General features: G+C 45.7%; 1 protein-coding gene across 1 annotated transcript; it reads left to right on the forward strand.

The window, feature by feature from the left end:
• The first annotated feature begins 11,678 nt into the window (after positions 1–11,678).
• Positions 11,679–19,214, forward strand: LOC115258713 (uncharacterized). The gene is made up of 2 exons (XM_062844028.1): positions 11,679–12,053; positions 12,113–19,214. The coding sequence occupies exon 2, from the start codon at positions 12,197–12,199 to the stop codon at positions 18,734–18,736; it is 6,540 nt and encodes a 2,179-aa protein (XP_062700012.1). The 5' UTR covers positions 11,679–12,053; positions 12,113–12,196; the 3' UTR covers positions 18,737–19,214.
• The last annotated feature ends 1,374 nt before the right edge of the window (positions 19,215–20,588 follow it).

A 20,588-nucleotide genomic window follows, 5' to 3' on the forward strand; every position in this document is an offset into this window, starting at 1 on the left:
TCGCTAGTTGGAATCTTCAACACATTGGCCAAACCCTGCGTAATAAAGCTCACCCTGCGAACCACAATCAAGGAGAGCTCTACACGGATGCGGCTGCAGATCCTTATCCATTACGTTGACCACAGCGGTGAGCAGGAACACTTGACTTGTCGACTGAACTGGAACCGGTGAATGAACGGCATCGTCAACGCGCCACTGTCAGAGGCTTTGCTCGATGGAACTGGAGTCGGCACTGGAGCTGCAGGGGCTTGAACTGGAACTGGACTTGGTTGGTGCGTGGGCTCCTTCACTTCGCTGCTATCCCTTGATGGCTGAGTCCTCTCGTCTTGGTGTAGTAGTGAGTGATGTCTTCGGCTGCATTTTAGAGGCAGGATTTTTTCGACGTACAATCTGTTACACGGTGGCCTCGCCGAAGACAATTGTAGCAGCAATTGTTCTCCTTAACCTTGGCGATTCTCTGTACAACTGACAGTCCGTTGAACACTGGGCACTTGAACGAAAAATGCTCTCCGGTGCAGAATTCGCAGCGCTGGAATTGTGGGGCTGAGGCCGTAGCGGTATTTGTCTTCGATGGTAGATGACTCGATGGAGTCGGCTTGGCTGATAGTCGACGTTTGGGTCCAATGTTTTCGCTGGACGACTGGCATTTTTCCAACACAGACACACGCTCCTTCAGGAAGTCGATGGTTTCGTCGTACACGGGTAGTTCGCCTTTCCTGACAGTAGATTCCCACAACTTTTTGGTTTCGTCATCCAGAGCTCGAGCGATCAGGAACACCAGTATGTACTCTGCAATATCTGCGATATCCTGTCCAAGGAACTTGAGATTCTCGACGTGACCATCGAAGGATTCCACCAAAGACCTTAACTCACTGTACGAATCTGTGGTGAGCTTCTTCATCCCCAGCAGGCTTGCCAAATGTCGGTCGATTATCCTTCGTTTGTCGGAAAAGCGTTCATCGAGTAGTTGCCAGGCTCGTGCGTAGTTACCGTCGGTTATTGTTTTGGCATCAATGACCCCGGCGGCGTCCCCAATAAGAGCTTTTTCGAGGTGGTAGAGTTTGATGCGGTCTGGCTCACTGCTCTTGTCGACCACATCGCGCAACATCACCTTGAATTTCTCCCAGTTCTCATACCGTCTGTCGAATGTTGGTAGAGCACGCGGGAGGGGAGCTTGAATGAATACCGGCTGCTGATTCGGATTAGGCGAAATCTGTTCTGCTTTGGCTGCGGCGAACTTGCCCATCCAACTTTCGAGAACCACGGACACTTCCTCGTACATGTCCGTAAACCTGACGTAGCACTGCTCTTGCTCCTCACGTTTGTCTGATGGGGACAGGGCGATAATTTCTTGGTGGAACTTGGCAAACTCGGCATGGGCATTTTCGACGCTGCGCTGATACACCTTTACCTGGGCGGGGGTCAGCTCCACGTTGTCTGCATCGGATTTCTCCAGAATGGTCTGGATTCTGCTTACATTACGTTGTGCTGCTCCACGGTTGTGAAACAGCGGTCCCAGCTCTCCGTCCTCAGCTGGATCTGGAACCTTCTTCGTCGGTGTTCTTTTGGGTGGCATCTTGTTCACTTTTGCACGAATCGGAATTACTCAACACTACGCGGTATCAGTTCACAGGTACCGACGCGTCTGTCGCAACGGAAGGAAGAAACAACACACGAACTCCGGAGCGACGAATACGAAACACCACGCGACGGTAGAATCGAACAAATATCACACACTTCTCTTCACAGGATACACACGGGCACCGACGCGTTTGCCGCAACGGATTTCGTTTCCGAGGCGACGGATTCACACTCTACGCGACGGGCTATCACACCACGTTGTCCAAGCCACGTGGACGCTTCTAGAATTTCACACTTCAGGTACACTCACGGTAACCGACGCGTATGCCGCAACGGATGTCGTTTCCGAGGCGACGGAACCAAACTCGACGCGACGGTGAAATCACTTCTCGAACCACACGATCCCGCGCTGTCCAAGCCACGCAGGACGCTTATCAAACCACACACTACCGCGTTGTCTGAGCCACGCGGAACGCTACACTTCACGCTGTTGAAGCCGCGTGAACGCTTCTGGAACTGCACACCACCGCGTTGTCTGAGCCACGCGGAACGCTCCTTGAACTATGCACTACCGCGTTGTTCAAGCCACGCGGAACGCTTGCGCGAACTACCGGATCGTATATCCGGCTCGAAGGACCAATAGTGTTGCGTGAACACACGCGCAGTGGACTGTATAGGATGGAATGGGGCTGGCTATTGGCCGGTTGGCCTCACCGGATGCGCTAGTCCCCGCAGAGATCGAGCCGATGGGAGCAGGAGCGGTTTGAAGCTCCTTCCCGGGGGGTGCCCGCAGGCGAATGGTATCCAAACTCCCAGGTGGACTGTATCAGCCTCGCTCGGCTGATAGTGCACGACAACTGGTGGACAGAACCCTAGTCGGATATCTGGCACCAGAACCAGGCTTGGTTCGGATAGGGTGGATGGAAACACCAGAGGAATAATTCTCTAAATAACTCTATTTATTGCGATCGTTTGCCGGATCGATTTACACTGACTCGAACTTCGCGCAACGCGCGCATATTTATACCGTCCCCAATGTGCACTAGAAACTGGTGGAACGTGATGATGATGGTTGACGATGATGATGATCAGCAGCGGACGCGCACACCGTGCGTGGAAGCTCTCTCTCTCTCTCTCTGTATTGGCTTCGTCGGGTTACTCATCTCTCGTGGGTTCTCGCCTCGCTCGTCACACGTTTCTCGTCGTCGTCTCGGTCGCTCGTATACACTCGTTGCACGGGTGCACCCGTACATGTACGGGTTGTGTCGGAGTACGGAGAGCAACTGTTCGGTACTAGTGGGTTTGCTATGCTCCGACTGTGCGCTCGCTCTCAATATGCGCCGACTGACTGCAAAATTCTGCTGGTTGATGGGAGGTGGGATTCGACGGGCGCAATGTGATGTTGATGGTGCGTTTTCAGTCTTCAGTTCGCTTTGCGGACTGAACACAGGTTATATTGCGCATCATATGGAATCTAGAGCAATCCTAAGCCTGAGCTAAGCTTAGGAAGCGCAAAATCACCTGAAAATACATTCAGGTTACATTGCACATCATATCGAATTTGGTGTTTTCCTAAGCCTGAGCTAAGCTACGGAAGCGCAAAATCACCCGAAAATGCATTCAGGTTACATTGCGCATATGCATATGGAAGCTTAGGATCAGGAGCTAAGCTCAGATTCCATATGATGCGAATGCATTTTTGGGTGATTTTGCGCTTCCTGAGCTTAGCTCAGATTCCATATGATGCGAATGCATTTTCGGGTGATTTTGCGCTTCCTAAGCTTAGCTCAGGCTAAGGAAAACACCAAATTCGATATGATGTGCAATGTAACCTGAATGTATTTTCAGGTGATTTTGCGCTTCCCAAGCTTAGCTCAGGCTTAGGATTGCTCTAGATTCCATATGATGCGCATTGTAACCTGAATGTATTTTCGGGTGATTTTGCGCTTCCTAAGCATAGCTCAGGCTTAGGAAAACACCAAATTCGATATGATGTGCAATGTAACCTGAATGTATTTTCAGGTGATTTTGCGCTTCCTAAGCTTAGCTCAGGCTTAGGATTAGGAAGAAACAACACACGAACTCCGGAGCGACGAATACGAAACACCACGCGACGGTAGAATCGAACAAATATCACACACTTCTCTTCACAGGATACACACGGGCACCGACGCGTTTGCCGCAACGGATTTCGTTTCCGAGGCGACGGATTCACACTCTACGCGACGGGCTATCACACCACGTTGTCCAAGCCACGTGGACGCTTCTAGAATTTCACACTTCAGGTACACTCACGGTAACCGACGCGTATGCCGCAACGGATGTCGTTTCCGAGGCGACGGAACCAAACTCGACGCGACGGTGAAATCACTTCTCGAACCACACGATCCCGCGCTGTCCAAGCCACGCAGGACGCTTATCAAACCACACACTACCGCGTTGTCTGAGCCACGCGGAACGCTACACTTCACGCTGTTGAAGCCGCGTGAACGCTTCTGGAACTGCACACCACCGCGTTGTCTGAGCCACGCGGAACGCTCCTTGAACTATGCACTACCGCGTTGTTCAAGCCACGCGGAACGCTTGCGCGAACTACCGGATCGTATATCCGGCTCGAAGGACCAATAGTGTTGCGTGAACACACGCGCAGTGGACTGTATAGGATGGAATGGGGCTGGCTATTGGCCGGTTGGCCTCACCGGATGCGCTAGTCCCCGCAGAGATCGAGCCGATGGGAGCAGGAGCGGTTTGAAGCTCCTTCCCGGGGGGTGCCCGCAGGCGAATGGTATCCAAACTCCCAGGTGGACTGTATCAGCCTCGCTCGGCTGATAGTGCACGACAACTGGTGGACAGAACCCTAGTCGGATATCTGGCACCAGAACCAGGCTTGGTTCGGATAGGGTGGATGGAAACACCAGAGGAATAATTCTCTAAATAACTCTATTTATTGCGATCGTTTGCCGGATCGATTTACACTGACTCGAACTTCGCGCAACGCGCGCATATTTATACCGTCCCCAATGTGCACTAGAAACTGGTGGAACGTGATGATGATGGTTGACGATGATGATGATCAGCAGCGGACGCGCACACCGTGCGTGGAAGCTCTCTCTCTCTCTCTCTGTATTGGCTTCGTCGGGTTACTCATCTCTCGTGGGTTCTCGCCTCGCTCGTCACACGTTTCTCGTCGTCGTCTCGGTCGCTCGTATACACTCGTTGCACGGGTGCACCCGTACATGTACGGGTTGTGTCGGAGTACGGAGAGCAACTGTTCGGTACTAGTGGGTTTGCTATGCTCCGACTGTGCGCTCGCTCTCAATATGCGCCGACTGACTGCAAAATTCTGCTGGTTGATGGGAGGTGGGATTCGACGGGCGCAATGTGATGTTGATGGTGCGTTTTCAGTCTTCAGTTCGCTTTGCGGACTGAACACAGGTTATATTGCGCATCATATGGAATCTAGAGCAATCCTAAGCCTGAGCTAAGCTTAGGAAGCGCAAAATCACCTGAAAATACATTCAGGTTACATTGCACATCATATCGAATTTGGTGTTTTCCTAAGCCTGAGCTAAGCTACGGAAGCGCAAAATCACCCGAAAATGCATTCAGGTTACATTGCGCATATGCATATGGAAGCTTAGGATCAGGAGCTAAGCTCAGATTCCATATGATGCGAATGCATTTTTGGGTGATTTTGCGCTTCCTGAGCTTAGCTCAGATTCCATATGATGCGAATGCATTTTCGGGTGATTTTGCGCTTCCTAAGCTTAGCTCAGGCTAAGAATTTCTCTAGATTCCATATGATGCGCAAAAACACCCGAAAATACATTCAGGTTATATTGCGCATCATATGGAATTCAGAGCAATCCTAAGCCTGAGCTAAGCTTAGGAAGCGCAAAATCACCTGAAAATACATTCAGGTTACATTGCACATCATATCGAATTTGGTGTTTTCCTAAGCCTGAGCTATGCTTAGGAAGCGCAAAATCACCCGAAAATACATTCAGGTTACATTGCGCATCATATGGAATCTAGAGCAATCCTAAGCCTGAGCTAAGCTTAGGAAGCGCAAAATCACCCGAAAATACATTCAGGTTACATTACACATCATATCGAATTTGGTGTTTTCCTAAGCCTGAGCTAAGCTTAGGAAGCGCAAAATCACCCGAAAATGCATTCAGGTTACATTGCGCATCATATGGAATCTAACGCAATTCTTAGCCTGAGCTAAGCTCAGGAAGCGCAAAATCACCCGAAAATGCATTCAGGTTATATTGCGCATCATATGGAATCTAGAGCAATTCTTAGCCTCAGCTAAGCTCAGGAAGCGCAAAATCACCCGAAAATGCATTCAGGTTACATTGCGCATCATATGGAATCTGGTGTTTTCCTGAGCCTGAGCTAAGCTTAGGAAGCGCAAAATCGCCCGAAAATGTATTCAGGTTACATTGCGCATCAAATGGAATCTGGTGTTTTCCTAAGCATGAGCTAAGCTTAGCAAGCGCAAAATTTCCCGAAAATGCATTCAGGTTACATTGCGCATCATATGGAATCTAGAGCAATTCTTAGCCTGAGCTATGCTTAGGAAGCGCAAAATCATCCGAAAATGCATTCAGAATACATTGCGCATCATATTGAATCTAGATTCCACATATGATGCGCAATTGTAACTGGAATGCATTTTCGGGTGATTTCGCGCTTCCTAAGCATAGCTCAGGCTTAGGAAAACACCAAATTCGATATGATGTGCAATGTAACCTGAATGTATATTCAGGTGATTTAGCGCTTCCTAAGCTTAGCTCAGGCTTAGGATTGCTCTAGATTTCATATGTTGCGCAATATAACCTGAATGTATTTTCGGGTGAATTTGCGCTTCCTATGCCTTTGCCTTCCAGGCTAAGAATTTCTCTAGATTCCATATGATGCGCAAAAACACCCGAAAATACATTCAGGTTATATTGCGCATCATATGGAATCTAGAGCAATCCTAAGCCTGAGCTAAGCTTAGGAAGCGCAAAATCACCTGAAAATACATTCAGGTTACATTGCACATCATATCGAATTTGGTGTTTTCCTAAGCCTGAGCTATGCTTAGGAAGCGCAAAATCACCCGAAAATACATTCAGGTTACAATGCGCATCATATGGAATCTAGAGCAATCCTAAGCCTGAGCTAAGCTTGGGAAGCGCAAAATCACCTGAAAATACATTCAGGTTACATTGCACATCATATCGAATTTGGTGTTTTCCTTAGCCTGAGCTAAGCTTAGGAAGCGCAAAATCACCCGAAAATGCATTCAGGTTACATTGCGCATCATATGGAATCTAGAGCGATTCTTAGCCTGAGCTAAGCTCAGGAAGCGCAAAATCACCCGAAAATGCATTCAGGTTATATTGCTCATCATATGGAATCTAGAGCAATTCTTAGCCTCAGCTAAGCTCAGGAAGCGCAAAATCACCCGAAAATGCATTCAGGTTACATTGCGCATCATATGGAATCTGGTGTTTTCCTGAGCCTGAGCTAAGCTTAGGAAGCGCAAAATCGCCCGAAAATGTATTCAGGTTACATTGCGCATCATATGGAATCTGGTGTTTTCCTAAGCATGAGCTAAGCTTAGCAAGCGCAAAATCACCCAAAAATGCATTCAGGTTACATTGCGCATCATATGGAATCTAGAGCAATTCTTAGCCTGAGCTAAACTTAGGAAGCGCAAAATCATCCGAAAATGCATTCAGAATTCATTGCGCATCATATTGAATCTAGATTCCACATATGATGCGCAATTGTAACTGGAATGCATTTTCGGGTGATTTCGCGCTTCCTAAGCATAGCTCAGGCTTAGGAAAACACCAAATTCGATATGATGTGCAATGTAACCTGAATGTATTTTCGGGTGATTTTGCGCTTCCTAAGCTTAGCTCAGGCTTAGGATTGCTCTAGATTCCATATGTTGCGCAATATAACCTGAATGTATTTTCGGGTGAATTTGCGCTTCCTATGCATAGCTCAGGCTAAGTAAAACACCAGATTCCATATGATGCGCAATGTCACCTGAATGCATTTTCGGGTGATTTTGCGCTTCCTGAGCTTAGCTCAGATTCCATATGATGCGAATGCATTTTCGGGTGATTTTGCGCTTCCTAAGCTTAGCTCATCATATGGAATCTAAAGCAATTCTAAGACTCAGCTAAGCTCAGGAAGCGCGAAATCACCCGAAAATGCATTCAGGTTACATTGCGCATCATATGGAATCTAGAGCAATTCTTAGCCTGAGCCAAACTTAGGAAGCGCAAAATCATCCGAAAATGCATTCAGAATACATTACGCATCATATTGAATCTAGATTCCATATGATGCGCAATTGTAACTGGAATGTATTTTCGGGTGATTTAGCGCTTCCTAAGCATAGCTCAGGCTTAGGAAAACACCAAATTCGATATGATGTGCAATGTAACCTGAATGTATTTTCGGGTGATTTCGCGCTTCCTAAGCTTCGTTCAGGCTTAGGAAAACACCAAATTCCATATGATGCGCAATATAACCTGAATGTATTTTCGGGTGAATTTGCGCTTCCTGAGCTTAGCTCAGATTCCATATGATGCGAATGCATTTTCGGGTGATTTTGCGCTTCCTGAGCTTAGCTCAGGCTAAGAATTTCTCTAGATTCCATATGATGCGTAAAATCACCCGAAAATACATTCAGGTTATATTGCGCATCATATGGAATCTAGAGCAATCCTAAGCCTGAGCTATGCTCAGGAAGCGCAAAATCACCCGAAAATACATTCAGGTTATATTGCGCATCATATGGAATCTAGAGCAATCCTAAGCCTGAGCTAAGCTTAGGAAGCGCAAAATCACCTGAAAATACATTCAGGTTACATTGAACATCATATCGAATTTGGTGTTTTCCTAAGCCTGAGCTAAGCTTAGGAAGCGCAAAATCACCCGAAAATGCATTCAGGTTATATTGCGCATTATATGGAATCTAGCGCAATTCTTAGCCTCAGCTAAGCTCAGGAAGCGCAAAATCACCCGAAAATGTATTCAGGTTACATTGCGCATCATATGGAATCTGGTGTTTTCCTAAGCCTGAGCTAAGCTTAGGAAGCGCAAAATCACCTGAAAATACATTCAGGTTACATTGCACATCATATCGAATTTGGTGTTTTCCTAAGCCTGAGCTATGCTTAGGAAGCGCAAAATCACCCGAAAATACATTCAGGTTACATTGCGCATCATATGGAATCTAGAGCAATCCTAAGCCTGAGCTAAGCTTAGGAAGCGCAAAATCACCTGAAAATACATTCAGGTTACATTGCACATCATATCGAATTTGGTGTTTTCCTAAGCCTGAGCTAAGCTTAGGAAGCGCAAAATCACCCGAAAATGCATTCAGGTTACATTGCGCATCATATGGAATCTAGAGCAATTCTTAGCCTGAGCTAAGCTCAGGAAGCGCAAAATCACCCAAAAATGCATTCAGGTTATATTGCGCATCATATGGAATCTAGAGCAATTCTTAGACTCATCTAAGCTCAGGAAGCGCAAAATCGCCCGAAAATGTATTCAGGTTACATTGCGCATCATATGGAATCTAGAGCAATTCTTAGCCTGAGCCAAACTTAGGAAGCGCGAAATCATCCGAAAATGCATTCAGAATACATTGCGCATCATATTGAATCTAGATTCCATATGATGCGCAATTGTAACATGAATGTATTTTCGGGTGACTTCGCGCTTCCTAAGCATAGCTCAGGCTTAGGAAAACACCAAATTCGATATGATGTGCAATGTAACCTGAATGTATTTTCAGGTGATTTAGCGCTTCCTAAGCTTAGCTCAGGCTTAGGAATACACCAAATTCCATATGATGCGCAATATAACCTGAATGTATTTTCGGGTGAATTTGCGCTTCCTAAGCATAGCTCAGGCTAAGTAAAACACCAGATTCCATATGATGCGCAATGTAACCTGAATGCATTTTCGGGTGATTTTGCGCTTCCTGAGCTTAGCTCAGATTCCATATGATGCGAATGCATTTTCGGGTGATTTTGCGCTTCCTGAGCTTAGCTCAGATTCCATATGATGCGAATGCATTTTCGGGTGATTTTGCGCTTCCTAAGCTTAGCTCAGGCTAAGAATTTCTCTAGATTCCATATGATGCGCAAAAACACCCGAAAATACATTCAGGTTATATTGCGCATCATATGGAATCTAGAGCAATCCTTAGCCTGAGCTAAGCTTAGGAAGCGCAAAATCACCTGAAAATACATTCAGGTTACATTGCACATCATATCGAATTTGGTGTTTTCCTAAGCCTGAGCTATGCTTAAGAAGCGCAAAATCACCCGAAAATACATTCAGGTTACATTGCGCATCATATGGAATCTAGAGCAATCCTAAGCCTGAGCTAAGCTTAGGAAGCGCAAAATCACCTGAAAATACATTCAGGTTACATTGCACATCATATCGAATTTGGCGTTTTCCTAAGCCTGAGCTAAGCTTAGGAAGCGCAAAATCACCCGAAAATGCATTCGCATCATATGGAATCTGAGCTAAGCTCAGGAAGCGCAAAATCACCCGAAAATGCTTTCGCATCATATGGAATCTGAGCTAAGCTCAGGAAGCGCAAAATCACCCGAAAATGCATTCAGGTTACATTGCGCATCATATGGAATCTGGTGTTTTACTTAGCCTGAGCTATGCTTAGGAAGCGCAAATTCACCCGAAAATACATTCAGGTTATATTGCGCATCATATGGAATTTGGTGTATTCCTAAGCCTGAGCTAAGCTTAGGAAGCGCTAAATCACCTGAAAATACATTCAGGTTACATTGCACATCATATCGAATTTGGTGTTTTCCTAAGCCTGAGCTATGCTTAGGAAGCGCGAAGTCACCCGAAAATACATTCATGTTACAATTGCGCATCATATGGAATCTAGATTCAATATGATGCGCAATGTATTCTGAATGCATTTTCGGATGATTTCGCGCTTCCTAAGTTTGGCTCAGGCTAAGAATTGCTCTAGATTCCATATGATGCGCAATGTAACCTGAATACATTTTCGGGCGATTTTGCGCTTCCTGAGCTTAGATGAGTCTAAGAATTGCTCTAGATTCCATATGATGCGCAATATAACCTGAATGCATTTTTGGGTGATTTTGCGCTTCCTGAGCTTAGCTCAGGCTAAGAATTGCTCTAGATTCCATATGATGCGCAATGTAACCTGAATGCATTTTCGGGTGATTTTGCGCTTCCTAAGCTTAGCTCAGGCTTAGGAAAACACCAAATTCGATATGATGTGCAATGTAACCTGAATGTATTTTCAGGTGATTTTGCGCTTCCTAAGCTTAGCTCAGGCTTAGGATTGCTCTAGATTCCATATGATGCGCAATGTAACCTGAATGTATTTTCGGGTGATTTTGCGCTTCCTAAGCATAGCTCAGGCTTAGGAAAACACCAAATTCGATATGATGTGCAATGTAACCTGAATGTATTTTCAGGTGATTTTGCGCTTCCTAAGCTTAGCTCAGGCTTAGGAAAACACCAGATTCCATATGATGCGCAATGTAACCTGAATACATTTTCGGGTGATTTTGCGCTTCCTGAGCTTAGCTGAGGCTAAGAATTGCGCTAGATTCCATATAATGCGCAATATAACCTGAATGCATTTTCGGGTGATTTTGCGCTTCCTAAGCTTAGCTCAGGCTTAGGAAAACACCAAATTCGATATGATGTTCAATGTAACCTGAATGTATTTTCAGGTGATTTTGCGCTTCCTAAGCTTAGCTCAGGCTTAGGATTGCTCTAGATTCCATATGATGCGCAATATAACCTGAATGTATTTTCGGGTGATTTTGCGCTTCCTGAGCATAGCTCAGGCTTAGGATTGCTCTAGATTCCATATGATGCGCAATATAACCTGAATGTATTTTCGGGTGATTTTACGCATCATATGGTGTTGGGTGCGCTACGTCAGAGCCCGTTCTACCCCGTGTGCCCAATGTAGGCAAAACTGAATGTCCATTCTCGCCACGCCCAGCACCTGTCAAGGGGACTGCCTGCGAGTCAAAATGAGAAGAAGAGAAGCTCCAACTAAGCAATCCATGACATCGAAACAATAGATTGATGCAGTGAAATTAGTTATTACGAAAAATTCGGCTTGTAAAAATACTAAATACCAATGCAAATCGCACCTTGAATTCGATATTTCTTCAACTATTAGTGTTACTATCCTACTAGCTCTTCAAGCAATCCCGCAATTACAACAATTGCTAATTTGTTGAATTCGAAGCCTATTATAATTATATATTTCAATGAACGATTGTGTTCAAACAAAGACAGAGTAGAAGTTGTCACCAGATCTTACATTTTTTTCCTAGCTAATCAAAGGCAGTTCGACCAACGAACTTAGTATAACTGAGCAACAATTAAATTATATTTGTTTGGTGGTAGCGAACACTATCGTAAGTTACATGGACTTTCGAATATCTTGTAGATTCTAACTATTTTTGTATGTCTTCAGGAATTTTGTAATTCAGCAATAAATTCACAAAATTATCTTGCCTGCCACCCAACATCTTACAAAATTCGATACGACTTTCCAAAAATGTCGAATAAGGCTTCATCAACACGGTCTCGTTTGAGCATTGCTTTGGAAGATGCCAGTCAACTTCTTGCCACAGGCGCAATTGGCGGCGCCGCTGAGGGTCATGAGGCTTCATCATCCAATGCTGCTGTGGTCGCCGAGTTCAGCAAACTGGCCATCGTGAACAACGCACAACGCGAAGCGAATGGTTCAGTGAAATCGACGACGAATGCAAGAAGCAACACAGCTACGGTAGGAGAAGAGTGCCGCCCTACCCGCCAGGTAAACGTTGACATTAGCAATTCTAAAAAATATCCATCATTGGGTACCGTACCCAACGAAAACGCTAGAGCACGGTCGTCTGCAATAGCGAACAATCCGGTTTCGTTATCAAATCTCGTTTACAACAACCCCCGCGCAACCGAAAATCCAAACGTACGCGTACGAGTCACTCGGTTTAGTCACTGTGAACTATGTAACGAGAGAGATACTAGCAGTATGGTGCAATGTGATGGATGCGATTTGTGGTATCATTTCTCCTGTGTAGAAGTAACAAGTGGTATAGCAAATCGTAGCTGGGTCTGTCCAGCCTGTAGTGTACCGGACACACGTCCCGCCATCGAAGAGCAACAACTTATACCGTCAGCGACAGCGATCCATCCAGTAGATCCACCCCCTCGTCCCGAAAGCTCACGAAGGTCCATCGGAACGACAAACAGTAATCGTAGCAACCAACGAAGGATTACCCGGCGTCTGCAGATGTTGGAGGAGCAAAAGCGGCTGGAACAAAAGTATCTGGAGGAAAAGTACCGGATCTTGGATGAAGAGGATGGCGACGACGACACTGTGGTTAGTGATAACGAAGTAGGTTCAATGGAGATGTCCAAAGTTCGGGGATGGCTTATAGATACAGGAAGATGTGGTGATGACGGTGATTCCGGTTTGGTCGAAGAAGTCAACGAACATGAAGAGAATCCCATCGATCAGCAAGCTGCTTATATGGAGCGAACAGGGACACGTTTAACGCACGAATTCTATCCCCATCAGCGGTCTACGCCACGTGAAGTAGGCAAAACCAGAAACAATCCACTGCAGAAACCATCATCACTGGTACCAATGTCGGAGGGCGTGTTGCGACGAACATCGTTCAATGTTGTACCTGACAACCAGTTTCGGCGCCCACCTGGTACAGCAATTCAGTTCCGTGAACAGGTAGAGAACCAAGATTCGCTGTATGCACGCGCACCACGACAAGAACAACCACATTCCTCAAGCGTTCAATACGTAGAGATGCCTCATGCAGGTCCAGTTCAAGTAAACCAGCAAACACGGCGAGCCCCTCCAGCGACGTACAACCAACTGCGACGAGAGACTGCATCAATTGCGGCGAATCAAATGTTTCAGCGTTCAGGAGCTGGAATTCCGATTTCATCAACATCTCGATTATCAAGACCTGTGGACCCTGATCCTGCTCCACTTGAAACCGAGGAGAACTTGTGTGTTCTCAACCGAAGTCAGCTAGCAGCACGTCAAGCCGTTTCGAAAGAACTCCCGGAGTTTTATGGAAGCCCTGAGGATTGGCCATTATTTTTTTCTATGTACAACTCCTCTACACAAATGTGTGGGTTCTCCAATGAAGAGAACATGCTCAGACTCCGGAGATGCCTGAGAGGAAAAGCTCTCGAGGCCGTACGGTGCCGACTCTTACATCCATCCAACGTGAACGGCGTTATTTCCACTCTAAGAATGCTGTATGGACGACCAGAAGCAATCGTTCAGGCTTCAATTAGGAAGATCCGATCATTGCCATCTCCACTGGTCGAAAAACTTGAGACGGTCGTAAATTTCGCGCTAACGGTGGAGAATTTGGTAGCTACAATTGAAGCATGTGGAATTGAGGATTTCGTATACAATGCTTCCTTGAAATTTGAGCTAATCGATCGTTTACCTCCCGCGTTGAAGCTGGACTGGGCAAAACATTCTAGAAATAACCCAGCACCAAACTTACTGGACTTTAGCGGCTGGTTATACTCAATTGCTGAAGACGCAACCGCTGTCATGCAGACTTCATTCAGCGCACCAAGAAGTCGTGGATCAAGGAATGATGGGTTCATAAATGTACATTCTGAGGCTGAACTTGAGGAATCGCATTCCGGACAGACCAAGTTAATGGAGTCTTCGACGGCAATTCAGGGCTGTGTGGCATGTAATGGAAGCTGTACGTCGATTGCTAAATGTAAACGATTCGAAGAGCTAAGCTTGGATGCGCGGTGGGCCGTTGTTAGAGACACCAAACTCTGCCGTAAATGTTTGCGCAAACACAATGGAATATGTCGACAACAGAAACCATGCGGAGTGAATAACTGCTCCTTTCTACATCACCCGTTACTACACAACCAGTTGAAGGATGCGGAGAAGGACCGGACGGACAAAATTCCGACGAACTCTACTGGAAGCTGCAACGTTCACCAATCTCAAACCAGCGAAATTCTTTTTCGAATTGTTCCCGTACTGCTTCACGGTCCATCAAAGATAGTTAGGACATACGCTTTCATAGACGACGGGTCAGAACTTACTCTAATGGAGGAAAGCTTAGCAGAGGAACTTGGAGTTAAGGGTTCCCGTACTTCGCTATGTTTGAAGTGGACAAGTGGCACGACGAGAGTTGAAGCTGAGTCTCAAATTGTCGATGTTGGCATCTCTGCCACTGAAAAATCTACAAAACCAATTAGAATGACCAACGTTCACACCGTTGAAAGCCTGCAGCTTCGACCTCAAACTTTAGTATTTACTGAATTGTTGCAACGCTTTCAACACCTTGAAGGATTATCCATCGAGTCCTATGAGAATGTCTGCCCCCGTATCCTCATTGGCCTTGATAACGCCTCGCTAGGAAATGCAATGAAAAGCCGAGAAGGGAAGCCCTATGAGCCAATTGCTGTAAAAACTCGATTGGGATGGATCGTATATGGGAGCTGTTCAAGAACACATCATAACGTGAACTATGTTAACGTACATTCAATTGAAGTATGCGAGTGTAACAGCCGAACCGACGATAATCTTCATTCTGCCATGAAAAACTATTTTGCATTAGATAGCCTTGGAATCGTTAAGCCCGAGAAAGTTTTGCGATCTGCGGATGAAGAACGAGCGATGAGAATTCTTGAAATGCAGACAACACACTTAGGAGGACGGTATGAAACAGGGCTTCTCTGGAAGTTCGATAACGTTCGGTTGCCAAACAGCTCCGGAATGGCTCATCGAAGATGGGAGTGTTTAGAACGTCGTATGAATCGGGATCAGTTGTATGCCGATGTCGTGAGATCAAAAATGGCAGACTACGTAGAAAAAGGGTACGTTCGAAGGCTGACGAAAGAGGAACTGAATACACCATATTCTCGGGAGTGGTTCCTACCCGTATTTCCTGTTGTTAACCCCAACAAACCGGGAAAGGTTAGACTAGTGTGGGATGCGGCGGCCACAGCTTACGGGGTGTCTCTCAACTCGTTATTACTCAAGGGCCCAGATCTTTTGACGTCGCTGCTCACCGTCCTTGTGAAATTTCGGCAGTTTCGAATTGCCGTTTGCGGAGATATACGAGAAATGTATCTGCAGATTTCGCTAAAACAAGATGTTCGTCTATGTTTTTTCTGGAAGGATTCCAAAGAAGACAAAGATGCTAGCGTTTACGCTATGTCGGTGTTGCCGTTTGGAGTATCATGCGCCCCAAGTATTGCCCAATATGTGAAAAACATAAACGCCAAGCGATTTGAAAAGGAGCATTCTGCGGCTGTGAGCGCTATTGTCGACGAACATTATGTCGATGACATGCTCACTAGCGTCGAACGTAAAGAAGAGGCAGTGGAACTAGCAAAAAATGTAAAAATGATCCATGCAGAAGCGGGATTTGAAATGAGAAACTGGATTTCGAATTGCCCGGAAGTATTGGAAGCCATGGAAGAGCAAAACACGGAAGAGAAGGACCTCAACATGACCGAAGGCGTGGTAACCGAGAAAGTACTCGGTATGTGGTGGAATACAACCAATGATTGCTTCACTTTCAAGATTTCACCACGATACAACCCTGAACTAATGTCGGGACAGCAAAGACCAACTAAACGTGAAATACTGAGAACCCTGATGATGATCTTCGATCCTCTTGGTCTTATTGGGCATTTCCTGATGTACCTGAAAGTAGTGCTGCAGGAAATTTGGCGCACGCCTGTAGGATGGGATGATGTAGTCGAAGATAAGCAGTTTGAAATGTGGTTGGAGTGGCTGAACGTTCTACCAGCTGTGGCGAAAGTACAGATTCCACGATGCTATAGGACTGCTACGTCTATCGGAAGCTCCACGGACGTGCATTTGCATATATTCGTCGACGCTAGCGAAAAAGGATTCGCGGCTGTGGTGTATTTACGTTTTCAAGAGGAACAGACAATTGAAACTGCTTTAGTAGGGTCGAAGACCCGCGTTGCTCCCATTAAGTTTTTGTCTATTCCGCGCTCAGAGCTCCAAGCTTGCGTCATCGGAGTAAGATTTGCCAATAGCATAATAAAATCGCTGTCCATCAATGTCACCAAACGTTTCTTTTGGACGGACTCAAGCGATGTAATTAGTTGGCTAAAATCGGATCATCGTCGATATAGCCAATTCGTCGCGTTCCGCGTGAGCGAAATACTAGAAGCTTCAGACGTTGGCGAGTGGCAATGGATCCAGACAAAACAAAACGTCGCGGATGACGGAACCAAGTGGAAGCGTGTTCCCGACATGAGCACAACTAGTCGCTGGTTCAATGGACCAGAATTTTTGAGGAAACCGGAATCAGAATGGCCAGTAAAATCGCATTCCGGAGCAACAGTAGAGGAATTACGTCCGCACTTGCTAGTGCACCTGAGGGTGTTGAAGCCGATTATTGATCCCCAAAGATTCTCCAAATGGACACCTCTACTACGCCGCGTTGCTTACGTGTTTCGTTTCATCGGGAATGCGAAGGCATTCAAACACGAAAGGGCCACAGGACCATTAACAAACCTAGAGCTGGATTTAGCAGAAAAATATCTGTACCGGTTGGCTCAACGCAGTGCATTTTCTGACGAAGTTGCCGTTCTTCTGGAAAAACGAACGAAGGAAACCTCTTCATTGGTGATCCCAAAGAGCAGCTCCATCTATCGCCTCTGCCCTTTTCTTGATGAAGACGGCGTACTCCGTGTTCGCGGTAGGACCAAGGCATGCCAATTTGCAAACCAAGACGCGGTCAACCCTATTATTCTACCCAGGGATCATCACATCACTAGACTCCTAGTATTCTACTACCATAGCAAACATTATCACCAAAACCACAACACAACCATCAACGAGTTGCGGCAGCGATATAGCATTTCTCACCTGAAAGCTACGTATAATAGTATTCGACGAACCTGTCAACAGTGCAAAAACGATAAAGCACGACCACAATCGCCGAGTATGGGAGACTTGCCTCTTTCACGTCTGGCTGCCTATGCTCGTCCATTTACATATATGGGGGTGGACTACTTTGGCCCTTACGTGATCATCTTGGGACGGCGGCTTGAAAAACGATGGGTGTTGCTTGCCACATGTCTTACCACTCGCGCCATTCACCTACAAATAGTTCACACAATGACTACCGATTCTTGCATAATGGCTTTAAGAAATGTCATGTCCCGGAGAGGAGTTCCAGCAGTTATATACAGCGATCGGGGAACAAACTTTCAAGGAGCCAGCAAAGAGTTGAATAGCGCGGTGAAGAATTTGGATCAGGAACGACTTGCGACAGAGTTCACAACCTCGCACACCAGCTGGGCTTTCATACCTCCGGCATCTCCACACATGGGAGGGGCATGGGAGCGCCTCGTGCGAACCGTGAAGCAAAATCTAGCCAAACTGAAGCCTAACAGAACCGTGTCTCACGAAGTTCTCGAGAACATGCTAACGGAAATAGAGAACGTCGTGAATTCCCGCCCGATGACTGACCTGCCTCTAGATGACGACTATTCCCCAGTATTAACCCCCAACCATTTTTTGTTGGGATCTAGCAATGGTTTGAGAACGTGGGTACCCTTCGATGACAGATCAACGGTACTGAAGAACAGCTGGAAGCTTTCGCAAGCCTTAGCAAACCAGTTTTGGAAGCAATGGCTTCGAGATTATCTGCCATGTATCACGCGCCGAACGAAATGGTTCTCAGATGTCAAGCCGATTGAGATCAACGACCTGGTTATCATCGTGGACCCAAAGTTTCCACGGAACACCTGGCCCAAGGGTCGTGTAATCGGGATCAGGCATGGAGCTGATCATCAAGTGAGAAGTGCTACCGTTCAAACTGCCAGCGGAATCTATGAGCGACCTGCGGTAAAACTTGCCGTGCTTGACGTAGGCGTTAGAAGTAATGCAGTTCAGGATAATAGCATTTCGAGGGGGAGTGTTGGGTGCGCTACGTCAGAGCCCGTTCTACCCCGTGTGCCCAATGTAGGCAAAACTGAATGTCCATTCTCGCCACGCCCAGCACCTGTCAAGGGGACTGCCTGCGAGTCAAAATGAGAAGAAGAGAAGCTCCAACTAAGCAATCCATGACATCGAAACAATAGATTGATGCAGTGAAATTAGTTATTACGAAAAATTCGGCTTGTAAAAATACTAAATACCAATGCAAATCGCACCTTGAATTCGATATTTCTTCAACTATTAGTGTTACTATCCTACTAGCTCTTCAAGCAATCCCGCAATTACAACAATTGCTAATTTGTTGAATTCGAAGCCTATTATAATTATATATTTCAATGAACGATTGTGTTCAAACAAAGACAGAGTAGAAGTTGTCACCAGATCTTACATTTTTTTCCTAGCTAATCAAAGGCAGTTCGACCAACGAACTTAGTATAACTGAGCAACAATTAAATTATATTTGTTTGGTGGTAGCGAACACTATCGTAAGTTACATGGACTTTCGAATATCTTGTAGATTCTAACTATTTTTGTATGTCTTCAGGAATTTTGTAATTCAGCAATAAATTCACAAAATTATCTTGCCTGCCACCCAACATATGGAATCTAGAGAAATTCTTAGCCTGAGCTAAGCTCAGGAAGCGCAAAATCACCCGAAAATGCATTCGCATCATATGGAATCTGAGCTAAGCTCAGGAAGCGCAAATTCACCCGAAAATACATTCAGGTTATATTGCGCATCATATGGAATTTGGTGTTTTCCTAAGCCTGAACGAAGCTTAGGAAGCGCGAAATCACCCGAAAATACATTCAGGTTACATTGCACATCATATCGAATTTGGTGTTTTCCTAAGCCTGAGCTATGCTTAGGAAGCGCTAAATCACCCGAAAATACATTCCAGTTACAATTGCGCATCATATGGAATCTAGATTCAATATGATGCGTAATGTATTCTGAATGCATTTTCGGATGATTTTGCGCTTCCTAAGTTTGGCTCAGGCTAAGAATTGCTCTAGATTCCATATGATGCGCAATGTAACCTGAATGCATTTTCGGGTGATTTCGCGCTTCCTGAGCTTAGCTGAGTCTTAGAATTGCTTTAGATTCCATATGATGAGCTAAGCTTAGGAAGCGCAAAATCACCCGAAAATGCATTCGCATCATATGGAATCTGAGCTAAGCTCAGGAAGCGCAAAATCACCCGAAAATGCATTCAGGTGACATTGCGCATCATATGGAATCTGGTGTTTTACTTAGCCTGAGCTATGCATAGGAAGCGCAAATTCACCCGAAAATACATTCAGGTTATATTGCGCAACATATGGAATCTAGAGCAATCCTAAGCCTGAGCTAAGCTTAGGAAGCGCAAAATCACCCGAAAATACATTCAGGTTACATTGCACATCATATCGAATTTGGTGTTTTCCTAAGCCTGAGCTATGCTTAGGAAGCGCGAAATCACCCGAAAATGCATTCCAGTTACAATTGCGCATCATATGTGGAATCTAGATTCAATATGATGCGCAATGAATTCTGAATGCATTTTCGGATGATTTTGCGCTTCCTAAGTTTAGCTCAGGCTAAGAATTGCTCTAGATTCCATATGATGCGCAATGTAACCTGAATGCATTTTTGGGTGATTTTGCGCTTGCTAAGCTTAGCTCATGCTTAGGAAAACACCAGATTCCATATGATGCGCAATGTAACCTGAATACATTTTCGGGCGATTTTGCGCTTCCTAAGCTTAGCTCAGGCTCAGGAAAACACCAGATTCCATATGATGCGCAATGTAACCTGAATGCATTTTCGGGTGATTTTGCGCTTCCTGAGCTTAGCTGAGGCTAAGAATTGCTCTAGATTCCATATGATGAGCAATATAACCTGAATGCATTTTCGGGTGATTTTGCGCTTCCTGAGCTTAGCTCAGGCTAAGAATTGCTCTAGATT

This window comes from Aedes albopictus, unplaced genomic scaffold (assembly GCF_035046485.1).
Source record: "Aedes albopictus strain Foshan unplaced genomic scaffold, AalbF5 HiC_scaffold_753, whole genome shotgun sequence".
Classification (NCBI taxonomy): Eukaryota; Metazoa; Arthropoda; class Insecta; order Diptera; family Culicidae; genus Aedes; species Aedes albopictus.

Bases quoted from the DNA above. Each gene is read 5' to 3' on its own strand.
- LOC115258713 (XM_062844028.1), top strand. From the start codon at position 12,197: ATGTCGAATAAGGCTTCATCAACACGGTCTCGTTTGAGCATTGCTTTG.